This window comes from Fusarium keratoplasticum, chromosome 2, assembly GCF_025433545.1.
Source record: "Fusarium keratoplasticum isolate Fu6.1 chromosome 2, whole genome shotgun sequence".
NCBI classification, from domain to species: Eukaryota; Fungi; Ascomycota; class Sordariomycetes; order Hypocreales; family Nectriaceae; genus Fusarium; species Fusarium keratoplasticum.
In genome coordinates this window covers 922,261-936,188 of record NC_070530.1, presented here as the reverse complement: position 1 = coordinate 936,188, position 13,928 = coordinate 922,261, and the positions used below count along the sequence as shown (strand labels likewise).

General features: G+C 53.2%; 6 protein-coding genes across 6 annotated transcripts; 3 read left to right on the top strand and 3 right to left on the bottom strand.

Annotated features, from left to right (window-relative positions):
- Nucleotides 1–428: 428 nt before the first annotated feature.
- On the top strand, nucleotides 429–2,914 carry NCS57_00221400 (ULP-PROTEASE domain-containing protein; the record flags this gene model as incomplete). Its single annotated transcript, XM_053052248.1, has 4 exons — nucleotides 429–457; nucleotides 1,432–1,651; nucleotides 1,773–2,437; nucleotides 2,542–2,914. 4 exons carry the CDS (start codon nucleotides 429–431, stop codon nucleotides 2,912–2,914), a joined length of 1,287 nt encoding a protein of 428 aa, XP_052917494.1.
- A 597-nt stretch (nucleotides 2,915–3,511) lies between these two features.
- Nucleotides 3,512–4,178, bottom strand: NCS57_00221300 (Ribosome biogenesis protein SLX9; the record flags this gene model as incomplete). The annotated part of the gene is made up of 2 exons (XM_053052247.1): nucleotides 3,512–4,126; nucleotides 4,176–4,178. 2 exons carry the CDS (start codon nucleotides 4,176–4,178, stop codon nucleotides 3,512–3,514), a joined length of 618 nt encoding a protein of 205 aa, XP_052917493.1.
- Nucleotides 4,179–4,404: 226 nt separating this feature from the next.
- Nucleotides 4,405–5,852, top strand: NCS57_00221200 (Adenylyltransferase and sulfurtransferase uba4; the record flags this gene model as incomplete). The annotated part of the gene is made up of 3 exons (XM_053052246.1): nucleotides 4,405–4,594; nucleotides 4,647–4,860; nucleotides 4,907–5,852. 3 exons carry the CDS (start codon nucleotides 4,405–4,407, stop codon nucleotides 5,850–5,852), a joined length of 1,350 nt encoding a protein of 449 aa, XP_052917492.1.
- A 232-nt stretch (nucleotides 5,853–6,084) lies between these two features.
- On the bottom strand, nucleotides 6,085–6,886 carry NCS57_00221100 (Presequence translocated-associated motor subunit PAM17; the record flags this gene model as incomplete). Its single annotated transcript, XM_053052245.1, has 2 exons — nucleotides 6,085–6,188; nucleotides 6,244–6,886. The coding sequence occupies 2 exons, from the start codon at nucleotides 6,884–6,886 to the stop codon at nucleotides 6,085–6,087; spliced, it is 747 nt and encodes a 248-aa protein (XP_052917491.1).
- A 753-nt stretch (nucleotides 6,887–7,639) lies between these two features.
- On the top strand, nucleotides 7,640–9,316 carry NCS57_00221000 (uncharacterized protein; the record flags this gene model as incomplete). The annotated part of the gene is made up of 1 exon (XM_053052244.1): nucleotides 7,640–9,316. The coding sequence occupies one exon, from the start codon at nucleotides 7,640–7,642 to the stop codon at nucleotides 9,314–9,316; it is 1,677 nt and encodes a 558-aa protein (XP_052917490.1).
- A 1,243-nt stretch (nucleotides 9,317–10,559) lies between these two features.
- On the bottom strand, nucleotides 10,560–13,237 carry NCS57_00220900 (uncharacterized protein; the record flags this gene model as incomplete). Its single annotated transcript, XM_053052243.1, has 5 exons — nucleotides 10,560–11,849; nucleotides 11,992–12,135; nucleotides 12,205–12,525; nucleotides 12,848–12,861; nucleotides 12,991–13,237. The coding sequence occupies 5 exons, from the start codon at nucleotides 13,235–13,237 to the stop codon at nucleotides 10,560–10,562; spliced, it is 2,016 nt and encodes a 671-aa protein (XP_052917489.1).
- Nucleotides 13,238–13,928: the final 691 nt, after the last annotated feature.

Sequence of the window (13,928 nt, the reverse complement as noted above, 5' to 3'; positions counted from 1 at the left end):
TGGGCGGCGCGATCGGTAGCGCGGTTGAGGGCTGGGCTGCGTGGGCTGGAGCGATGACGATGTTGGGAGGTGACGTATTTGGCTTCGAGGCGCGGGCATGATCAGCTCAGCTTGGCTTGCCGGGCGGGAGCCAGTCAAGTATAAGGTGCGCGATGCCCTCGCAGATGGTTTCAAGTAGAAGTATTGATTGCTTAAAAGGCTAATTATAATTAATTTCGTTGTTGTACGAGAAATCTCTATTTGATCTGGAACCTTGTTACTTCCAGACCCTGATTAATTACTCTGGGTGGTCCCTAGCATTGTTTCAACTTTCTATCGAATCGACCACGGACCCATCGACAGCAGACGAGACAACACCCCTACCGTATTGCGCTGGCTCTCTCATAGACGGAGGATACCACAGAGCAACTTGAAACCTGAGTGGTACGATGGCCTCGGATGAAGCGGGGACGCCAAGGTACGTGCTGCAACAGCGGACTTGGGTCCATGTTTCGTTTGTCTGTGTTTGATGTTTGCAGTTTGAAGACGAGTGTCTGCTATTGTTCCGATTAATTACCCCAATTGGGACTCTGGTATTCTCCTGAGGGCAGAGTTGCCTGACTGCCTCCTCGTCCCATGGTGCCTCGACCGACCTCGGGGCATGCTTGTTGTCCGTCCCCGTGTGGTCCGGCGGGCATATGACTCTCCATCCCATGCTATCCGTCCCGTCACGCTCCAGGCGCGAGTCACAGCCGAGGACAGAAACCTGCAATACATACATGCATATGTGCAACGGCAGACCAAGCAGAGTTGAGCAATCGAGTGAGGTTGCATGCAACGAGGCCAGCGACAACCAGAACGACAGGGTCCTCTTACATCGGCATCGGTCGAGTTGCAGGGGGGGCCTCCAGCGGGTGCCGCTAGACTGCCGTTACAGCCTTCGCCCCGCCCCAGGCATTGGAAGCTTGGCCCTTTTCGGGCTGAGCCTCAGTTGCAAACGCGCCAACTAAGCCTCCCCATCGGCTCCCCCATCTTTAGCACTGAACACTGCCCTCCCGCTCCAGTTTTTTTTTTCCTCTTCCTCTCCTCGCATTCACCTTCATCTCAGATTTTTTTTCACGTCACACGACGATACCCAAGTCTCGTGGAAAAATACCCCAAAACGGAACAAAAACGCACGCTTTATTGAATCATTGTGTACGGATTCTCCTATTGTTCGCCCTGTTTGTTCGTTTGTTCTCAAACTGCATATACCCCCCTCCTTCCATCCCTCCCCAGTCTTCTCACTTACACAACTTGAAAAACCAATCTACGCTTTCATCTCTCCACTCATCGCCCTCTGTTCTTTCTTCATCCCACTTGCGATCTGCGCTTCTCTCGTCTCTCGAGCCAACTACTGCTGCTTGCGCTTCTACTCGCTCGACATCGTCCACTGACCTTGCACTTTCGCAGCCGTCTTCGCTCTTGGCTTTCTTTCCGCCGGCGCCGATCACGACCAGGCAGCTCTGGGTCTATCGATACCTCAAGCTCTACATTAACCGCCAACTCGGAGCACGAGATCACACCTGCGACTTCGAATTCTTCTGCCAACACCTCTCCTTCAACACCTCCCCAGACGAAAGACTCCAAGATGCCTTTTCGTCAGAGGATGGCCCGCCACTTTGGCGATTCTGTACGTGCAACCCCGCCTCCGCACCTGGGCGCGTGCTCTTGTCCGCTGCGCCGCCATTGGGATGGTCACCGGCTCGCATATGCACCCTACTTACTTGAAACGATGCTGACACTGATTGCAGCTTGCGCCCGAAAAGCCATATCTGAGCTATTACGATGTTCTCCTCACGGCCGAAGATATCAAATCTCTAAAGCACGACTGGTTGACCGACAACAACATCGCCTTCTGGGAGGAGTACCTCGAGCGCGAAACACTTCCTCGGTATCCCCAAGCACGCATTGTCCTCCTTCGCCCTAGTATGACGTTCCTCCTCATGAAGGAGCCTGACTTGCGCTCGGTCCGATCCGCCCTCCCCGATTTCTCTAAGGTCACGCACATTTTCCTGCCCATCAACGACAACCGTAATGTGGGTGTCGCTGAGGGTGGTAGCCACTGGTCATTACTTCTCGTCTCGACTCTTGATGGTGTGGCCTTCCATTACGACTCTCTCGGCGGTGCCAACTATGCCGAGGCTAACCTTGCTACGCGCAAGCTTGCCACGGTGCTGCAGCGACCTCTGCGATTCATCAACCTCGAAGATTGCCCTCAGCAGGAGAACGGAAGCGACTGCGGTGTCTTTGTTTGCCTATTGATGCGACATCTCCTAGTCAAGCGCCTTCTCTGCGCTAATGCCCGCGAGAAGGTGTCCATGAGCATGGGCGGAAAAATGGTCGATAGTTACGGCGGCCGCAAGGAGATGCTTCGCATCATTGAGAACCTTCGCAAGGAGGGTGAACGCAGGCGATCGTGAGTGTTGAAGTTCCCCGTTTCTGTGAAGTGTCTAATAATCAAGATAGGAGAAGCGCCAGCCCGTTCACGAACAACAAGACGCCTCCGCGGATCGAATAGAGAACGGACTGCTACGGCTCTTACGAAGAATTCGAGGAGCGCCTGCAGAAGCTGATGCGGAGACGGACCGTGACCAAGCCTAAGTCCAAGGCTGCGACCAAGAAGTTGCCGAGCGGGCGTGCAGTCGGTAAAGGCCGCAGTGATGCCGGTGAACCAGCCAAGAGCGATCTGCCTCCGTGGGCCGGGATGAGATCTCGGCTGCGTCCTAGAACTCGGTCGACTAGCCAGAGTTCATCATCCCCTTCATCGTCCGACCCCAGCTATCGAGTCACCAAGCCTGAGACACGCTCTCGCAGCTCAAAGGGTCTCACACCTGTCAAGGTTCGGAGCAAGCGACAGCCGAAAGCCGACTCGGAGGCGGACTCGAACAACTGAGGCAGCCAGCACACACTGAGATGCTTGTTCCACTATTGTAATGAAATCTACGAAGAATGCGCGACGGTCGAGTTGATTTATTTTCTGTTTCTTTTTTTTCTGCTTCCACGAGAAGCTCATGTATTGTTGGCGTTGGATGGTACTGCAGCGACAGCGAAGCGAGCGCCTTGTACACCTGGACGCAATCACCAGGTGATGGACGAGAGCGATTATGCTAATAGGCCTTTTCTGTTTTTGATGATTTTTTGGAATGATACTCGGATGACGAGTAATGAAATGTGGAGTTGAGGTAGCCAGTGCGGCGTTGACAAGGACAAGGGAAAATATGTTGTGGAAGCGTCATGACATGCACATCATAGCGTTTATGAGGAATAGTTGTATCTTGAGAACAATTGAGCTCTATTGAATGTACCTTGTCTATTGTGCCGTGATTGTTTCATAGATCTGCATGATGCTTTTTGAATCCCTAACTCCTCAAACTCCTGACAACAGCTCCAAGGCTGTTGAGTGCCTCGTCTTGATGAGGTACTCCCAACCAGTATTTCCATACAATGGTATCAATCGAGGGTCTCCGCAAAGTTTAATCACAGTTCCAGGCTAGTTGTTCCCTGTGAAGGCCGGGTTCTGCTCCATCGTCGCCGAGATGTACCCCCGTAGAGCGGCCCATCGGTTCGCAGTCGGTGCAGAGGCAGCAGGCTTGGCCTCCGCCGCCTTGGCCTTATTATTCATATCTTCATCATCGTCATAATCATCGTGCTGCACTCCAGCAGGTACTGCATTCTCCTGAGGCGTGCCAGTCAACCTCGCCATACTAACACCAAACCTCTCCATCTCGCCCTTGACTACCATCTCCTTCTTCTTGAGCGCGCCCTTCTTGCTCCTCAAACTCTTGTGCTTGACCTTTCCAGGCTGTCCAGCATCCTCGTCGAGTTCCGGAAGAGCGTCGGCGAGGCTGTCGAGGGTGGCTGCGAGCTTCTTTGACGGTCTGCGGCGCTTGTTCGCCTTGGAGACGCGCGATGAGGAGGCGATGCGGGAGACGAAGGAGGAATGCTTGATGAGGCGCTTGTCACGCTTGGTGGAGAGGAACGAGTCTGAGACTGCGGCGTCGTCACGGAATGTCTTTGACGGGGCGAGGGGGTGGATTTGGCCCGTCACGCGCTGGTGGCGGAGGGTTCGAGCGGAGGGCTTCTTGAGGCCGGGTGGTTGGGGAGCCTGAGACGTTCAGTATTAGTTTTTACACAGGTGGGCAAGAGGGGCTCACCATTTTGAATTGTGGATGGGGTTGTAAGAGGTTGAGATGCTGGGATTTGGTGTTGAAGAACTTTGGTGTTGGAAATATTTTCGGTGAAGGGTCCGTTCACCGAGGCCATGGTGGGGTACACCGGGACTTTGTCACACGGCCCATGGAGGGGCAGCTCGTGAGCCATGAACAAGCTTCTTGCCTCAACCTTTTTTTTTTCTTTCGACTTTTCATATTTTGGCGGTAAAAAATGGACAAGATAGATCAACTTCGAAAGGAGATTGCAAAGCGAGAGGCTGAGCTCGCTGACCTTCGGTCGCAGCTTGCAGCCGCTGAGGCCGAGGGGAGGGAGAGCAAGCAAGCTTGGAAGTGGCCGCTTGATACGCACGAGTATGAGAGGTATAGTAGACAGATGATTGTTCCCAAGTTTGGCCTCGAGGGTATGTCTATCCTCAGCCTCTTCATCAAGGAGTGTTACTAACATGCGTGAAGGCCAGTTGAGGTTGAGAAAGGCCAAGGTGCTTCTCGTTGGGGCTGGAGGTCTAGGTTGCCCAGCTGCGGCCTATCTTGCGGGTTCAGGAATCGGCGCCATTGGGCTGGTTGACGGTGATGAAGTTGAGGTATCGAACCTCCATCGCCAGATAGCGCATTCGACGAGTCGTGTCGGCATGAGCAAGGTGGAGAGTGCAATCACATATCTGAAAGAGTAAGTTCTCTCACAAGTTTGATAGAGCTTCGACTAATAACCATAGACTCAACCCAACCATCACGTATCATGCCCACAAGACTCACCTCACGCCGCAAAACGCCCAAGACATCGTTTCAAAGTACGACTTAGTCCTTGACTGTACGGACCATCCTACATCACGATATCTCATCTCCGATATCTGTGTCCTGCTATCGAAGCCCCTCATCTCAGCATCTGCGTTTCAAGCATCGGGGCAGCTCATCGTTCTTAACAACCCTCCCGGCCAAGGACCATGCTACCGCTGCGTATTCCCCACACCGCCACCACCAGAGAGCGTCGTCGGCTGTGGTGAGGGTGGTATCATTGGGCCTGTCGTTGGCGTCATGGGTGTCTTGCAGGCTCTGGAGGCTATCAAGCTGATCACTCGGGGCGATCTAGAGATCCAGGAAAGGGAGCCCAAAACCCCGATGCTGCTGCTCTTTAGCGCTTTGGCGGATACCCCCTTTCGGTCTGTCAGAATGAGAGGTCGAAGAAAGATGTGCTTTGCATGTGGGGATGAGAATGCGTTGACATTGAATGAGTTGAAGACGTCGATGGACTATGTCCAATTTTGTGGTGTGATGAAGCCCATCGAGCTTCTTCAACCTCAAGAGAGAATATCCGCAAAAGAGTACCAAGAGGTTGCCAAGGCAGAGAAGAAGGAGCACTTGCTGTTGGATGTCCGAGAAAAAGAGCACTTTGATCTCTGCAACATTGCAGGCTCGGTTAACATTCCCATCAGTCGATTCATGAACGCTCGTGGCGAGACAACACCCGAGGGTTGGCCAAGCGACCTGCCACCGTCCGCACCCATCTATATCGTCTGCCGAGTTGGCAATGATTCGCAGATTGCCGCCAAGAAGCTCAAGGACCTGGGCCTGGGGAACAATGGGGAGCGCTTCATCGGTGACATTCAAGGAGGCATGAGATCCTGGAAAGCCAACGTCGACCCAAGCGTACCATTCATATAGCCACACACCATATAGCCAAATATGAAACCAGTGAAAAGAGGAAGAGAGTTGGTTATTGGATAAGAGATTTGACGATATAGATACATGCCCGCGATGATCCGGGGCCGCAACATCAAGGGCGGCCCATCCCTGCCCGTCAGCTGCGCCATCATTACATATGAAGATTTTTTTTGCTCTGCTAATGAAGAAAAGCCATTATCCATTAGCCAAGACAGTTTTTGTTGTTGTTGTTTTACACAAAGTTGGCAGTCTTCTTCTTGTTGAAAGCCTTTTGATCTTTTAGCCATTGTCGGTAGCCAGCGACGCTCTGGATCTTTTCGCCGTAAAAGTCGGGAACTGTGATCAATTAGCTTGAGTACATAGATTATCAGATAAGAAAATCAGCTCATACCAGGGTTGGCAGCGCTCGAGTTGGTGGGGTCAACCCGGTGCTTCTTGATGCGCTCAAAGAACTCGGCCTCCTTCTCCGTCATCTGCTTCTTCCACTTGTGGTTCAAGGCGTAGAAGAACTGGTTGCCGATGCTGGGGCCGATCAACCAACCAAGACCAGAAAAGGCGAACGTCATGATGCCCAGCGTCATGAAGGGGTCGAGGGGGATCTGGGTGATGATGGGCTCGGCGACGCCCGTAGAGAGGACCACGGCGCCGGCGCCGCCGCAGAACATGCCGTTGGTGATGGAGAAGAGGAGCTGGTACCGGCGGCGCTTGAGGCGGAGCTTGAAGAAGCTGTTCCAGTCGAGGGCGTGATGGGGATCCTGCGCAAAGTCGTGGGCGTTGTTCTGTCCCGGCGTGGCGTTGAGGGACTGCTGCGCGGCCGAGGCTAGGTCGGGCTTACCCGAGCTGGCGGCGCGGGCAAAGGCCTTTGGGACGGAGACGACGGGGGCGAGGCATTGCTTTCGGAGCGGCGAGCGGGCGAGGCACGAGACAGGTCCGGCGCCGGCGGGAAAGGTCGAGAAGGGAGCTTTCGGCGAAGAGCAGATGACGCCGGTGACGGGTCGTCGCAAGACGAATGTCTTGAGCGGGTAGGAGGCCATGATCGAGGAAATTGCGCAAGAAAGAGTCAATTAATTCAGTGCGAAACTTTAGAATGGAGTGGAGATTGGATTGGGCTTCGTCGACGTCGGGATTTTGGTCGACGGGATTTTTGACGTGGGGGAAGCTCGGTACAAGCTGGGTTCGTGATCTCATGGGGAAGGGCGAGAAAAGAAGGCGCTTATGTTAAGCGCGGTTAAGCGCTGCCGAACCCAGAGGTCAATCGGGGGAGCTATAATCGGGTCGGCGCTAGGGGGGCCTAGTTTATAGTAGCTATAAGATATAAGTAGTTATAAAAATTATTTAAAGCTATTTTTTAAACTTATTATTATATAATTATAGTTATAAGTATTTAAATAAGATTTATTAATATTAAAATAAAAATATTAAAAAATATTACTTTTATTAATATTATATATTTATTTAATAGCACGAGAGCTTCCAAGAGTTTTAAAGGCCCTTTGCATGCTCTGGACTTGATCAGAGCGGGATTAGTCATCACCTGACCTTTATTTTCTACGAGGTGGCTTGTATGGGGAAAGAGCTAACCGCGTTTAATTCATGTGCAAGGAACGACGACTCCAACGTTTCGCCAGAAAGCCATTCAGATCTTGCCCGAAAAAATTACAGAGCTCGCTGACGCGTTGCTTTAATGTCAACCTATTTTTTGGGCTGTTGCGGCGCTCTATTTTCACGTTCTTTGTCTTGAGACTCGAAGTGGTGGATCGCGGAGCTTCCTCGTGTGCGCGCACGCGATGGAGTCGATCCAGCAGTCGGAAGCCGTCGACCCCGAGAAACGAAAACGAACCGACCATGTACGCACTCGAATAGAAGTGCAGATCCATCAGAAAAAGCCAAGGGGCTATGTCCCAGGCAGCGGTCCTCCCCTCCAGCCCATCAGTCTGCTTCCACCTCGAGACTCGACCGCGTACATCCTCGATCGCATCATACTCCCGTCGCCGGGTTTAGCTGCAGATGGGAAGCCTCTTCCGAGACGCATGACTTATATCGTGGGATGGCACGACTTACCGGCTGCGAGGATGCTGGTGCCCGCCATGCAGATCCTCAACTATGTCTCGCCTCGAGAGGTCGAGGAGTGGGGGTTTAATAATATGGAGGAGCAGATGGACAGCAAGAAGTTGGCGCAAGAGAAGAAAGAACAGGCCGTGGACAAGGCATCCAAGCCGAAGAGACGTGGACGACCACCGAAGCACAGCAAGATAGAAACTGCTGTCGTTACGGAGCCTGAGAGCAAGACAGCCGCCATACCTAAGAAGGGCGTCATGACGATATCAGCCCCGAAGGAGAACAGACTCGCGGATTTTGAAGGACTATCGGATGAGTATGGGAGTCCTTCGAGACAGTTGCAGCAAGAAACGTCGAGGGGTTCAGCAGACGTGGATATAGACCATGAGCATGAGGTCGACTTGGTTCCTCGAAAACCCGAAAACGTGCGCCCTGTGGCCCAATTGAGCACGTCGCACACGGCTGCGCTCGAGTCCCGTGCGTCAGGACAAAGCAATGCTGGAGGCAAACAACCTGCCTTTGAATCGCTCCCCTCAACGGCATCTTCGACTCGACAAAGTACACCACAGCCAGCAGCCGTCAAGCCGAATCTCAAGAGCAGGAAGAAGATGGCACCAGCAAGTTCCTCAAAGACCCAAAAACCTCCGACAGTGGCTAAGAGCCGTGATGAGCTCTTTTCGGGCCCGGAGTGGAAGTGGGCTCCCCTTGAAGAGCACGCAATCCCCCTCTCTGTCACGGATGTCATGACACAGCACCTGGAGCCACAAGTTGTTAGGCCACCCATGCCGGAAGTGAAGTCGATGAAGAGCAAGCCTAATGAGAACAAGACTGTCCCAAAGCCTCCTAAACCAGCTCCCACGACAGAAAAGCCAGCCGAAGACAAAGGAGATGACGACTGGGAGGTCAAACGCCTGGAGGGCATGGAGCTCTTCGAGGTTGAGGGCGCTGGGGTTGTTCGCTACTTCAAAGTCCGCTGGGAAGGCGACTGGCCTCCTGATCAGAATCCATCGTGGGAACCAGAGGATAACCTTCCTGCCGCTTTGGTACGGAATTATCTAAAGCAGGGCAAGAAGAGACGCGCCGGACATGATGCTCATGAACCGAAGAAGAAGGCCCCACGACCTCCGACGACACAGGTTCCTTCAGCGCCGCCCAAGAAGAAGGGTAATCTTAAGCAGACGACCCTCGCGTGGGGCATACCCGCGAAGCAGTACAAGAGCGTCAGCGAGGCTTTTGCAGGTGACGAGGAAGAGGCCATGGGGATGGCTGCTGCGAATGATGCCCCGGATGAGGTTGAGGAGGAGCGAGATGAGCTTTTCGTAGTCGAGGAGCCTCCAGCGAAGAAGAGCCGTGTACAGGCGCCGTGGCATGGGCATGGAACCTCGGCGAGAATGGAATGGACTTGAGCACGATGCCGTTGTATAGATGATACTTGGAGAGATGGTGAACTTGGAAGGACTCAGTTACTTCTGGAAAAGAGCATGATGACTTCATGACATGGGCAGGCAGGCAGGGCGGTATTGGCTTTGAAAACATTCACGTCACGGCGCACATGGCATTTGAGATACCCCAAATTTAGGAAAACTTTCCGTACAATGAATTGATACACTGAACCTCGATGCCCTAGCGACTGGTATAATAACCCGCTTCCCATCCCATTCCATCCCGAGCAGAGATTCCCAAACATGAATAAACGGGCGCTGAAGGCCGATAACTGGAGATGGGAACTTGTCAACCATCTTTGTCGAGATCATCCTTGTCGAGACCTTTGTGATTCGGTCGTAGTGAACAAGAGACGAACGAGAATGCCGATATTGAGACGATAACCTTGCAGTGTCTACTATAGTATGGACACGAGTCGATCGAAAAGGCGAAATCAAAATGGCGAAATGAAAAGACGAGATCGAAAGTCGAAAGATCGGGAACCGAGAACCAAGAACTGAATCCCAGTTACGTCTACCGTAAAGGTAGTGTCTACCGCGAGAGAGAGCAGTGACCGCCGTGAAGGCACGTGTTCGTCGAAGAGTCGAGATTCAGATCCGAAAAGCAAGGAAAGGGAAGGTCGAGAAGTCGATATTCGAGAGCTGTAAACTAGACCGAGAACTTAATCCCATCAAGTTTGACTACCCGGGGAGGTAGTACAGGCCGTAAAGGCACGAGCTCATCGAGAACGAAAACCGAGATCCGAAAGACAAAGAGGGCTGAAGCAAAGCCGAGAACCGAATCACAGCATGCTGCCTGCCCTAGGGCTTCCTGCCGTAAAGGCGAGATGTTCGTCGTGAAGGGACGAGTACCGGAGAGTAACAGCTGAAAACGAGAATCGGAAACGAAAGAGACCAAGTGGCGTTTCTTGGTACGACTGCGGCGAGTGCAGTTCTGTCTGCTGTAGAGATGTGGGTTCATCGATAAACGCGATTCAGGTGTGGAGGGGAAACCGAAGAAGATCATAACCCATAAGAGGGCTTACCGAAGTCGAGGCACAAGAGTCAAAGGCCAAAGCCAAACAACAAAGACTCGAGTGCGAAAGTGTAGCCATGGCACAGATCCATCTCAGCGTGGTCGATTGATGTCTAGACATTGCATCTCGCGAGAGAGCGTCCGTCCTGTCATTCCGAGACCAGCGTACAGGTGTAGAAGTGAGAGTTGGATTTAGTCGTATCGAATGATCTGGCCCATCTGGGGAATCATTGGAGGAATAGAGAGCCGAATCTGGATATCATCGCCGTTGATCCAGGCCCCGTGCATGAAACCCTCATCGCTAGCCTGGGTGTACATCTGTGCACGAAGGGGGGTGGGCGAGTCTCGAAGGCTTGGGCCACACTCGTAGCAGTCGACAGGGCAGGCGATCTGGCCTTCTGCCACCAGGCGACGATGCTCAACCATGTGAGCGTAAGTATCCATGTTGAGGACCTGCTGTTGCAGAGCGAGCTCTCTCCAGAAGTCGGCCCACTCATGCTTGCCAAGGGTCAAAGCTTGGAGGACCTTGAGTTCCTGTCCTCGGACTTCCATCTGGGAGGATACGTGCCCCGTGGACAGTTTGTAGACACATCCGTCCTCACAGATGTAGGTGCGGCTACCCAGCGTCATCTCGGGGCGAGGTCTCACCTCTTCCTCGGGGATCCTGGGAAGTGTGGCGTGGTAGATCATGCGGATGTACGACTCGGGTTGGAGGGGTCGGGGAGGCTCCCAAGTGTTGTAGGGAGCGTTATCCCACTTATCAAGGTGGTTATGCGCCACATAGGGTATGACGTTGGCGTACCGGTGCTGGATATGAGAAGGGGGATAGTCGGACTCGCAGAGTCCGTCAGTGATATCCTCAGCACGACCTGAAAAGCCGGGGATGGGCAATTCTCCAAGCGCCAGATCGCGGACGCACGACGCCTTGAATGCATCGGTCATCTCCACTGAGAGCTCGCCAACATCACTGGAGGCGTCAGGGTTGAAAGTAACCCGAATGATATGCGAGATGCCGATCTTCTTGATAGCGGCCCAGACGGCCTTAGCAGGGAAATGGTTGAAATCAAGGCATCGGCCAGAGACGGAGCTCTGAGGATCATGGTCCGATGGAGCCGCTGCCTGGAATTGCAGCATGCGAGCCTTGTGGACATCGCCCTCTTCATCCACAAAGAAGAGAGGCTTCTCCTTGAAGAATTCGATGTAGGCGTTGGCGGCCTTGTTGTTGTTGAAGTGAAGGGCGGCACAGTACGCGCCCTTTCGAGATCCTGCTGGCTCCGGCTTGACGAGAACACTGCTGATGCCGCCTAGACCAGTGACACCTTCCATCACCTGCGCATATGTAATACGGGCAGGCAGGTTGTTCAAAATGACCAAAGGGCCTTTGTTGTTGATGATCGCCTGGGTCCATTCGTAGTCACCCTTGGGCACACCGCGGGGGACCTCCGCAGGCTCAGCAACAACCTCAAACTCATCCTCCTCGTCCTAGGAGGAGAGAGAGTTAGGTCCGACATTGCTGTCACAGTCCTGTTCGGACTCGAGCTCCTCTTGGGCCTGTAGAGTAAGGTCAGAAACTGAAAGGCGAAATGGGGAGAGAACAGGAGAAAAGAAAGGGCTGTGCTCTTACGCGTTGGAATTTGCGAATGGCATAGATCATGTCGACCTTTCCCTTAATAACATCGCGCTGGTCCTCAAGCTCTCGGATCTTGTTTTCGACAAGCTCCTCAAATTCATGAGCAGGATGGGAGCGGGACATCTCGATCAAATCAAGCTGAGTCGGGATGGTGTCAGTATCTTCAGATGTCCATGCCTTGAGGCTAGGGTTGGCGTGACAACTTACAACCGCGAGGTTGTTCGACTTTCCGAGCTTGTGGACATCGTGGACGATATCATTCTTCAGCTCATTCAAAGTGAGCAGGGTCTCGGATGGGAGACCAGCGAAATCTGCGGGATCGATGGTGGTAGCATGGAGGTAGACCTCGCACAAGGTAGCAAGAACCTTCAATCTGTCCTCGGCACCCTTCATCACCCAGAAGTTGTCATTGCTGGATTCAACCATTCCCAAGAGGTTAGGTCCAGCGTAGAAATCGAAACTCCCATCGAGGGGAGGAGAGGGATGGGCGGTGCCCTGCGTGTCGAGTACAGGCATCTTGAGCATACACTACACAGGTGACGCGTGAGCTTTGGATAAAAGTGGGAGTGAGAATCAATTATTGAAGAGCGAGGTGAGAATGCGAGAAGGGTTGAAGAGGTTTGTGTGCGGTGTGTTGCGAAGAGGTGGTGCGGGGAGATGTGAGGGTGGGAGAGTTTTGGTGGAGAGGAGGCGGGAGAAAAACAAAAGATCAAGACGCGTGCCGCGAACCATGAACGCCCACAAACACGCGGCGGCTCTGCCTCATATTTCAGGATTCCACGTCAACACCAGGGCAACCGAGAAATATAGGGCCTGTGGGCTTCGTAGGGGAGGGCATTAGCTGACTAACTGCAGGCTTCAGGGCTTGTAGCCCAGTATCAACTCCCGTGACCCCCCTGACGGGTCTCTCCAGTGGCCAGAAGGGTGATACCATCCGTCATCGTGGTCCCTTTGGGCCATTGCATTGTGATATCCATTGTGGCAGAGGCCCACCTGGTCTAGGGGACACTTCCAGATGGTTCCTCGTGAGGACGAAGATCGAGTAATTCCACCAACCCGTAATCGTCCCGCCATGGAATAGTCGTGAGCTGCGAGCGGCCTTGCTCTCCATCTCTGAATCCATCTTGTTCTTGGGGTTCCAGTGGCAGACGGCAAAGGCCCATCCATCGTAGCATTGTAGACCAGGGAGCCCATCCCTACTAGTAGAAATATCACAGTGCGATGGTGAGTTCGTCGACATTCTGCATGCACCGCATGGCCGTCGCTCACTGCAATGCTCGTCCGTTGTGGTTGATACCATCCCCAACGCATGTCCACCCCTCTTTTCCACCACCGTCCCGAACCCACGCCACCTAAGGGCCTAGCCCATCATGATCCTCTATTCTTTGCATCTCGCAGAAATCATCTTCTAGTGCGTCTGCTTGCGAAAAAATCATCCATGACACAGCATGCAAGGAGTATCGTCCATGGGCTGCAAAGGGGGTGCTGTATTTCGCTAGAAATCAAGGCGCTTCGAGACTATGCTGACCTAGCACTGGCAGAGCAAGCATCGTGACCACCGGTCCTTGGTGTTTTGACACATCGCACCCTCACGAAGAAACAAGAACACGCCGACACCATCCACACACCGACCCTCTTCATCCTTACATTCATCCCATTTTGATCCGACGATATCTCGAGAACACGACCGCTCGCACGATCCAGACCACAGACCGAACGCCATCCTTCCGACAAAGGAGACGCCGCACGAACAGCGCATCGGCGCAAGGGGGTAGAGACTATGCCCACTAAGGCGACACCAGACTTGGAAAGGGGGCGCCAGAGCTCTCGCAGTATCTTCACTCGAAGAGAAGAAGCGGAAAGCCAAGAGCACGAGGGATTGGGATGCTCTTGGGTTCGTCAAACACCATCAATGAATCTTCGCTTCATCT